The sequence below is a fragment of the Pelophylax lessonae genome, assembly GCF_965119305.1.
Source record: "Pelophylax lessonae genome assembly, contig: HAP1_SCAFFOLD_288, whole genome shotgun sequence".
NCBI lineage: Eukaryota > Metazoa > Chordata > Amphibia > Anura > Ranidae > Pelophylax > Pelophylax lessonae.
The window spans coordinates 71,984-82,507 of record NW_028120055.1 but is presented as its reverse complement, the minus strand read 5'-3'; the positions used below and the strand labels follow the sequence as shown (position 1 = coordinate 82,507).

Below are 10,524 nucleotides of genomic sequence, written 5' to 3'. Positions count from 1 at the left end.
CAGTTCATTTTAATATCGCCTGCTTATTTATTTCTTTTATCGTGTGTGGGGGGCCTCCTACATGATTTTCGCCTAAGGCCTCAAAAAGTCTAGAGCCGCCTCTGCCCAAGCTTGTCATAATTGCACCGACTCACACAATTTTTTCTTTTTTCAAATTCTTTATTTTATAAAGGGAAAAAGCATCCAACAGAGTAAAACCACACAGAATCAATGCAATAACGCACATAAAATAAAAGTACAGTAATCCAAAGTATCATGGAAGGATAAAGCGAGATATAGAAAATGCATTATTTTATATTCAATACATTTTTTATTATAATTTTACTTTTAACAAGATTGCAGTCATAGAATCAGGAAATAGTAATGGAAGAAATCCAATTGGTCAGGAAAATGACGTGTCTGGAATGTGGAGGCGGAGTAGGTAATAATTTGTGTACAATACAATACACAACGTGTTACATTATTATAACAAAGTATTGTAGAAAAGATCACACCATAGAAAATGGGGGAAAGGAGAAAATAAACCCGGATATGAAGGTGACATTTGTGTACGAGGAACACCTTAACAATTACCACCATTTTATTCTCCAGGGCCTCTGCTTTCAGAAAATATATGTTTGGGGTTTTTATCAAATCTTCATGCCCAAAATCTGCATTTTACCATGTGTGCAAAAATAATGCAAACACGGGTCTGGCAGTGAAAGGGTTAATGTGAGCTAGATGGGATCACTCTGCTGTGGTCACATTAGAGCTCCCCCTAGCTGCAGCCTGGTAATAACATTGCTAGGAGGTCTACTCATTTATCTGCTACATACTTCCCATCTTTATATAAACGTCTCCTGACATGTAGGGGTCTATTCATGAATAACCTTGCATAGCAATTCATCCAGTAAAAACGCATGTACATTCCTTCTGTGTGAATGGGGGGGGTAAACACAACAAATGTTATTCGGCTTTCTGCTGTGCTGGTGCAAATGTTTGACATTGATTTAAAATTGGAAATGTTGCATTCAGCCACTAGATGGCATTCATTTCTATTATACTTAGTGCCATCTATTGGACACATGTGGTATCTTCTGTTATAAATCAATGATGGGTTTAATATTGTTGGTTTAATTAATTTATGTTCTCCGATTTCTCCTGTACTCATGTAACCACAAAGGAAATGAAAGGGACTATTTATACAGAAAAAATCTAGAAGACTGTGACATGCATTTGCCCACCAAATATGACAAAGTTTTGCCATATTCAAGGTAATAGAGTGATTTCCTATGATCGTCAGCTCCATCTAATGGCCATAATATGGCATTTTCCCTGAAATACCTCAATCAGAAAGAATAGTGCAATACTGCACTATGGACACTAGATGGATTAAAGGATCATAGAAAGGAATGTATGAAGTAAACCAATTTCTCCAGACTGGATGAAAGCTTCTCACATTTGTCCACAAATCATTTTAAAAACAGACAAAAAGTGTTTGTGAAATCTTCCACCACAAAATGTACTCAGCCAATGAAAGGTGATGAGATGACTCATTTTTATTTTTCTCCTGCTATCAATGGCCAACACGGGACAACACTTCATCCATGTCTTTGGTGATCTCTGATCTCCTTATGAAGTGTTTCTTACATGATGAAGATCAGCCATGGAGTATATCTGAGGTGTATATCAGGGTGTGCTTCTTCCCCACATGTCCAGCAACATTCATATAGAAGACATTTCCCGCACTCAAGACACTAATACACCTTGAGGGTTGTGTGGGATCCCTGACGTACAGGAAGACAGGTCTTCATTGAGTAACAGTTCCCTCACTCAGGACAGGAATACAGCTTTTCCCCCGTGTGACATCCCTGATGTCTGTAAAGATTGGACTTCCGTGAAAAACATTTCCCGCACTCAGGACAGGAATACGGCTTCTCCCCCGTGTGAGATCTCTGATGTGTGACAAGTGCTGATTTTATTACAAAACATTTCCCGCACTCAGGACAAGAATACGGCTTCTCTCCCATGTGAGATCTCTGATGGGTGACAAGATGTGACTTCATTACAAAACCTTTCCCACACTCAGGACAGGAATACGGCTTTTCCCCAGTGTGCGATCTCTGATGTGTGACAAGATGTGATTTTATTACAAAACATTTTCCACACTCAGGGCAGGAATATGGCTTCTCCCCTGTATGAGATCTCTGATGTGTGACCAGACGTGATTTTATTACAAAACATTTCCCGCATTCAGAACAAGAATATGGCTTCTCCCCGGTGTGAAACAAGTGATGTATTTGAAGATTGGCCTTTTGTGAAAAACATTTCCCACACTCAGGACAGGAATACGGCTTCTCACCAGTGTGAGTCCTTTTATGCACAATAAGATTAGGTTTAGAATGGAAACACTTCCCACACTCAGTACAGGAAAACCTCTTATCTGTTGGAAGGACGACACCGTCCCTCACAGTCTGAGGTTCCTCAGGATAAGAGGAATACGATGGTCTGGCACCGTCCCTCACAGTCTGAGGTTCCTCAGGATAAGAGGAATACGATGGTTCGGCACTGTCCCTCACAGTCTGAGGTTCCTCAGGATAAGAGGAATACGATGGTCCGGCACTGTCCCTCACAGTCTGAGGTTCCTCAGGATAAGAGGGATACGATGGTCCGGCACCGTCCCTCACAGTCTGAGGTTCCTCAGGATAAGAGGAATACGATGATCCGGCACCGTCCCTCACAATCTATAGGTTCCTCAGGATAAGAGGAATACCATGGTCCGGCACCGTCCCTCACAATCTGAGGTTCCTCAGGATAAGAGGAATACCATGGTCCGGCACCATCCCTCACAGTCTGAGGTTCCTCAGGATAGGAGGAATACGATGGTCCATCTACACTGTGTGGTGGCGGATGGACATTTGAGGGAGCCGGGTTTTCTCCTGGACTATACTGTGTGATGTCCTCATCTTCTACTTTACAGTCTGGAGACAAAGTGAGACAATCCTCTGAGGTTTTCCTCATCTCCCGTCCATGTACTAAAATAGAAATAAAAAGATTATTACTAGACATGAGCAGATTGGTTCCCCTAAATCAGGACTCCGCCCACATTAGACAGCTTTGTCTCTGAGGATCTTACAATTCCCCCCCTCAAGGTAACTAGTAAATGGCTCCTCTGATCTCCTACCAGTTCATTTCTTTATTCATGGACCTTAGTCAGAGAGTGAGGAAACAATGAGAACTGTCTTTGTGACAGTGATGGGGGGATTATAAGATGAGTGTCCCCTCCCCCTTTATCACTCATTGCCATCGTCCCAACAAAAGAAGTCCTGCACTTCCTTATTTAGTCCATGATTTAGTCATGAATAACAGTGGGCTGAGCCCCACCAGAGGTCAGAGAGTGAGGAATGGGAGGAGAACAACCAAGATAAAGGTTGCTGCCCCTCCTCCTCCAGAATCTCTCCCTGATGCTAGGCACATTCTCTCGATCAAGCGGGTTCCTGTCCTTCACCTAACCACACGTAACATGTGCACCAACTGCAGTGAGCCATTGTTTCTTAGAAGCATTGCCTTCTCTAAAGATGTCTGTGTTGGTCATCTGGGTGGTAGCGTCCAATCGGACAGCAGATCACCCAATGACATGTAAAGAGAACTAAGAGGAATGTGCATTTCTCCTGTCCTCTAGTCTCCTGGCAGGGTGGTTGCATCAGCACCACCTATGTAGGGAGGTCAACCTACATGTGCCTACAGAAGCTGTTCTTGGCATTAACTTACAATAATTATAAAACACTGAAATTCAGCAAGATAAACAGATGATTACCAAAAAAATGCAATAATTATAGGCAGTACATTATACAACATAATCTGAATTCCTGGCCAGCAACTGCTACCGGTTAGACCTAATAGGGCAGTGACCCTTGCTGGGACCTTCCAGCTCCTCTTTGGGATTATCCTTTACTGGAGCTTGATTAGGAGCTTTAGGTGCTTGGGGGTTATCATAGGTAGGCATAACACCCTTGCTTAAGCTATCATTTGTGTTCTCATAGTCTTCCAGTCCTCTGTAGAGTGATATTACATAATAGAATCAGCAGAATTTTTGTCTCCCGGATCTGGGGGGAGTTGGTGGGAATCACTTTAAGGACTGGAAAATACCACTTGACTGGAACCTGGACTGGACGGGAAGATCTACAGTGTTAGAATCCCACAAGGACCTGATGGGATAGTCTCTGCCCAACACACAGGGACTCAATAGATTCTGATGAAGGTGCTACCTATAGACTTCAGGGCCCTCAGACACCACATCCTATACAGTGCCTTGAAAAAGTATTCACACCCCTTAAATTTTCCACATTTTGTCATATTACAACCAAAAACGTAAACTTATTTTATGTAATAGACCAACACAAGGTGGCACATAATTGTGAAGTGGAAGGAAAGTGATAAATGGAATTCTTTTCACAAATAAATCTGTGAAAAGTGGGGAGCGTGGCCTGAAGCTGTATGTGAGTGGACGTGTGTGAGCCGTGCTCTCCCGGCTTTCCTCCGTACATACATTCCTGTTTCTGACATATCATGACACTGAACCCCGTTACTTGCTGCTGCTGCTCTGGGACATCTGCGGATCATGTCGCCTCCCCGTAAGACCTCTGAGGCGGCGGCAAAGTTGGACAAATTCAGCCAACAGGAGGGAAGCCTGCAGACCTAAGATGGTGACTCCCTATCCTCTTCTCCTGCCTCGGCCGCACTGCCGCTGGATGAAAGAGCGATCCTGGAAGCTATTACTGACTGCAAGGCTTCCCTTACCTTTAAGTTGGAGAAGGTGAGGATGGACATCTCCCTCCTCCGGCAGGATCTGCAGAAGCTTCGAGGCTTGGTGTCAGAGGCCGAGGAAAGCATAGGCCGCATGGAGGACGATCTCCCCCCACTTAGAAATGTAGTGGACCAGGCCTCCCGCAATATTACTTACCTGCTGCACAAACAGGACGATCTGAAAAATCACACTTGGCGTAAAAATCTCCGGTTCATTGGCCTGCTGGAGGGTACCATCCCAGCCACATTCTTGGAGGACCTCCTGGTTAAGACCTACGGTCAGGAGTTCATCGCTAAATTTCTGAAGTTCAGGGACCATGACGCAGTTCTCAGGCTGGCCCGGGAGAAAGGCAATATACATCTGGAAAATCATAACTTCTTGGCCTTCCCTGCAGAAGTCCAGAAGCTGCGTAGCCGCTTTATGGAGGTTAAGTGGCGCCTGAGGATCCGCAACTTCAAGTATTCTATGTTGTACCCGGCCAGATTGCGGGTGGTTGGCGACGATAGAGTTCACTTTTTTGAGGACCCGGATTCTTCTACTGCCTGGTTAGACCAACTTCCGTGAGTACTTTTGTTGCTGGTTCTGGCTCTTTTGCTTTTCTGTTGATGTGCCTTTGCTTTTCTGTTAATGTGCCTTAGGACACCCGGACCCTGCACTCCCCTGGACTGATCTCTATCGTGCCTCCTGTGACTGTGCACCTCTCCTGCCATTGTGGGGCTCTGAGACCCCCATTGTTGCACTTTTTTTCAGCCTGTTGAGGGGGTGAGTGGGGGGGGGATTTTTCATTTTTTCTTCCACTTTTTTAATTTTTTTTTTTCTTTTATATGTACTTTTCATTTGTTTGTTGCTAGCTGTTGGTCTCCTGTTCCTATGCAGCTCCCGGGCCTGGGAGCTAGCGGCAGCTACCATTTCTGCATACTGCACTTACCTGTCTTATAGCCAGGGGCACCTCGGCTCACACTGGAACATACATCTTTTTTCATTGTGTGCTCACCTACTGTTGTGTCCTGCATCTGGGACCCCTCTTCGGAGAACTTTCGCCCCATTTTTTCTTCTGTTTTGTTGCCACCAAGGATGGAGACTGCTGCATTCCACTTTCAGTGGGTCCTTGCCTCTTGCTCCAATGTGGTTACCTGTTTTGGGATGCATGCCCACACCGGTTGGGGGCTGTGTTGGGCTGGGTGGGGGGTTATTATGTATGAGTTTTGTGCTACCCACTTTCTTATGATTGTTCTGATTGTTTTATTGCTCTCCACAGCTGCTATGTGTTTTTTTTTTGTATATTTTTGTTATGCTGCAGGCAGGGGTGCTATCTGCTCTGGGGCCTCTTGATTCTTTGCTTCTATACCTTATACTCCATTTTCTCCCATGGCACGGTTAAAATTGCTCACCTGGAATGTGCCTCCCCCATTTCATGCCACGCTCCTCAGCGAGGGTTTGACGTTTATGTCCAGGATGGCCGAGACGGCTGGGACCCCCCTTGACCCCTGCCTACCCTGACCATGATACCCGCTTTTGTAGACTGCTTCATAGTTTTCATTTACTGGACTCCTGGCGTCATCTACACCCTACAACCCGGGCCTACTGCTGTTATTCGGCAACCCACTCGACCATGCTTAGAATAGACTCCATATGGATCTCCCAGGTCCTAACCTCTAAGCTTATTGGTGACCGTTTTGGTCCTCACTTACTGTCTGACCATGCCCCTTATTGGATTGAATTATCTCCATTTACGGACCCCCCGACCTGCCATTGGCGTCTGAATCCTTTCTGGCTCACGGCTGTCCCTGACCTTGACTCGTTAGCTGGGGAATGGGATTTCTATTTTCAATCTAACGCTGACTCTGCCGCCCCATCGGTGGTGTAGGAGACATTTAAAGGCCATGCCCGTTTGCTTTTGTCCTCGCGTATCTCCCGATTTAAAAGGGCGGCGCGGTCTGACCTTCTTCGGGCAGAACAACAGTTGACCGACCTGGAGCGCCAATATGCGCATTCCCCATCCCGAGACCTATTGTCCCGACTTAAACTTCACACGCGCCTTCGGCACCCTCTCCCGTGAGAAAACCGACCGTAAGCTGTTTTTCAGTCGACAACGCACATTTGAATATGGGGAGAAGCCCGGTAAGCTGTTGGCTTTCCTCGCTCATATGGATACTAGGCCCCCCGGTGGTCATAACTCTCCATCCGTCGCTGTTGGAGGACTCTGCTGATCCGGCAGCCGTGACGGAGGTGTTTGCTGCCTACTTTGGTGAGGTTTATACTTCTAAGGTACGCTATGCTCTTTCTGACCTGGCTCTGTTGTTGGATTCGGTTGAGTTCCACACATTGTCCTCCTCGCAGGTTGCCATGCTGGAAGCTCCCATATCGGTTGATGACGTGGTCATGGCTATTTCGCATTTTGCGAAGGCCAAGGCCCCTGGCACTGATGGCCCACAGTGGAGTTTTACTCCCATTTTTCTGCTGTTTTGGCCCCCCAGTTGCTTGCTGTGTATGAAGCTGCGTTCGCTGACTGTGTCCTACTGGACTCTATGCGCGAGGCGCTTATTGTCTTGATCCCCAAGCCAGGGAAGGATCCGTCCTTCCCGGACTCCTATCGGCCTATTTCCCTTCTGCAAGGCGACGTAAAATATTGGCCAAGGTCTTGGCCTTGCGCCTCAACAAGGTAATTTTGTATCTTATCCACCCCGACCAGACCGGTTTCATGCCCGCTAAAAATATGGCGTTTAATACCCATCGTCTTTTCATGAACTTACAGGCAACGCATGACTGTATAGGCTCCAGAGTAGTGGTAAAGCTTGACGCTGCTAGGGCATTTGATTCTGTTGAGTGGCAATATCTTTGGCAGTGTCTCCGCAGATTCGGATTCGGCCCCAACTTTGTCAAAGGGCTTACCATTTTATACCATCCGCCTCGGGCTAGGGTACTGGCTAACGGCTGGACGTCTCGGCTGTTCTCCCTCTCTCGGGGGGACACGGCAGGGCTGTCCCATATCCCCTCTCCTGTACGCCCTTGCGGTGGAGCCCCTTGCCATAGCCATATGTTCGGACCTTGACATTCGTGGACTGCGCTGTGGGGACTTTGAGGAAAAGATAGGCCTCTATGCCGATGACATGCTCTTGTATCTAGCCGACCCCAGGCTGTTCCTACAAAAAGCCCTGTTGACCATTAAGCAATTTGGTGCCTTTTCTGGACTCACAGTCAACTGGGACAAATCCCAGATTCTCCCCGTGGACGTGTTCCCTCCATCTGCGGATCAGGCTGCCCTTCCACTGACCCGAGTGGCGTCTTTCAAGCATCTGGGGGTTATTGTTTACCGTTCCTTACCTGACTATATACCCCTGAACGTTAAACCACTGTTTGACCTGGTGAAGACCAAGACTCAGACCTGGGCACGCCTACCACTGGGTGTCATGGGGAGGGTAGGTCTGATCAAGATGATTCTCCTACCCAAAATTCTCTATATCCTGTGGCATTCACCCACATATATGAAACATACAAGTACTTTGTAATTTTGGATAGATTGTTGAAAACGTTTATGTGTGGAACCAGCAGACACAAGCTAGCATGGAAACATACCCATAAACCCACAAAGCTGGGCGGTATAGCCGTCTCAGACTTTGCGGCCTATTACCTTGCAGCCCAGCTCTCTCATCTTTTTCATATTGATAAACAGGATTGCCATACGTATCTCATGCTGGTTTGTGGTCGCAATGGTGCACGGTTCCCTCACCCTTTCTGTAATATACTTAGAGGGGTGGGCGGCTCTCTGCCGACTGCCGATCGCGGTGGTCTCCTATTCCAGCACAGACGGGTCTGGGACCTGGCAGTCTCCAGGACGGGAGACACCGGGTTTCACTCTATGACTCCTCTGTGGTTTAATAGATTATTGCCGGAGTTCTTGCATCTCCCTGATCCGCGTGCTTGGTTGTCTAGAGGGATATATTTTCTTTCACACCTGCTTTCGGAGGGCACAATTAAATCATTTGCCACCCTCCGAGGGGAGTTTCAGCTCCTGGCCTCTATGCACTTTCGCTATCTGCAGATTCGACATGCCATTCGGGCGCAATTTGCCAACAACCCTCCAGCCTTACCCTTGGTTGACCTTTTGGATGTGCTTAGGGGTCGGGAACATCAAAAACTTACCTCACTGTTATACGAAATGTTGCTCTCTAAACCTATGACTGCCCTAGCCTATGGCATTCGGGCGTCGTGGGCGGAGGAGGTCAGGGAACTGGATGATGATGATTGGTGTGATGCCCTGGAGGCCAGTACTTTGGTGTCTCCGAAACTCTCTGATAGACTCACACAGATCTATATCACTCATACGTAGATCATACCTCACTCCAGTGTGGATGGCTAGGCTTAATCCCTCCCATTCTCCTATCTGCCCCAAATGCCTCTTGTCTCCAGGTACGTTCGGGCATCTCATATGGCACTGTCCATGCATGCAGGGTTTTTGGTCGCAAATAATCCAGTTCCTACATGACCGCATGGGTTCTCCGGTATCCCTGGACCCCAAGCTATGTCTCCTAGGGATATTCCCTGAGGAGGACATTGACAAATATACGCAACGCTTTCTCCGTGAAACCCGGTTTACTGCCAGGAAATTGATAGCCTGTACCTGGATACAACCTTCCCCACCCAACCTGGCTGGCTGACATTAATGGTACTCTCCCCTACAAGAAAGTGATGTTTATTAACAGGGGTGGTTTGAAACGTTTTCATAAGATATGGGATAGATGGCTTGAGGCCTCCTCCACGTGTACTCCTTAACGTGTGTTACTCCTACTGATCCGGTCCACTCCGCTCCTTTTTCCCCTTTATGGATTGTCCCACGCCTGCTTTGGATGCTATACTTCATCTGTAGTTAGCTGCTGTGTATATATCGGCCATGTTTATGTGTTCCCCGTTTTTTTTATGTAAGCTGTGGCCTGTAAGGCAGTTTTTTGTGATATTTGTACTTTTGTTGTCTATGTACTATTTTTGTACTGCACAAAACTTATTAAACGTTTGCTTTAAAAAAAAAAAAAAAATCTGTGAAAAGTGTGGTGTGCATTTGTATTCACCCCCTTTACTCTGATATCTCTAACTAAAATCTAGTTGAACCAATTACCTTCAAAAGTCACCAAATTAATAAATAGAGTCCACCTGTGTGTAATTTAACCTCAGTATAAATACATCTGTTCTGTGAAGCCCTCATAGGTTCATTAGAAAACCTTAGTAAACAAACAGCATCATGAAAGCCAAGGAACACACCAGCCAGGTTAGGTTATATTAAAAAAAACAAGCTTTGAACATCTCATGGAACGCTGTTCAATCCATCATTAGAAAATGGAAAGAGTATGGTACAACTGCAACCTTTCCAAGACATGGCCGTCCACCTAAACTGACCGGCCGGGCAAGGAGAGCATTCATCAGAGAAGCAGCCAAGAGGTCCATGGGAACTCTGGAGGAGCTGCAGAGATCCACAGCTCAGGTGGGAGAATCTGTCCAAGGGAGTATGAAGAGCATAGCAATCCCTTGTAGCAGATTCCCCGAATAAGAGACAAGACTCTAGATTGAGGGTGAAGTAGAACTCTTTATGGAACAGTCACACATAATTTATATACAGCATGGACCTCCCCCTCCTAATCATTCCACCACACACAGGTCAGGGGCCGCCCGATTACATTACCATATGCAGATTGTATACAGAAACAGAATAACCCTGAACTATTGGATTTTATGGAGAGTAGTCG

General features: G+C 46.4%; 2 protein-coding genes across 2 annotated transcripts in view; both read right to left on the bottom strand.

Annotated features, from left to right (window-relative positions):
- Window positions 1-1,539: 1,539 nt before the first annotated feature.
- LOC309543667 (uncharacterized protein) overlaps window positions 1,540-10,524 on the bottom strand; it is a gene marked incomplete at its 5' end in the record, with an annotated part of 53,380 nt that continues 44,395 nt past the window's right edge. Inside the window, one exon of the mRNA XM_082276119.1 lies at window positions 1,540-1,766. The remainder of the gene's footprint in view (window positions 1,767-10,524) is intronic.
- LOC309543668 (uncharacterized protein) overlaps window positions 1,764-10,524 on the bottom strand; it is a 77,557-nt gene continuing 68,796 nt past the window's right edge. The window contains exons 12-13 of the mRNA XM_082276120.1: window positions 2,861-3,014; window positions 1,764-2,601 (exon numbers count right to left, since the gene is read on the bottom strand). Coding sequence (XP_082132246.1) covers window positions 1,809-2,601; window positions 2,861-3,014 — 947 coding nt within the window. The 3' untranslated portion in view covers window positions 1,764-1,808. The remainder of the gene's footprint in view (window positions 2,602-2,860; window positions 3,015-10,524) is intronic.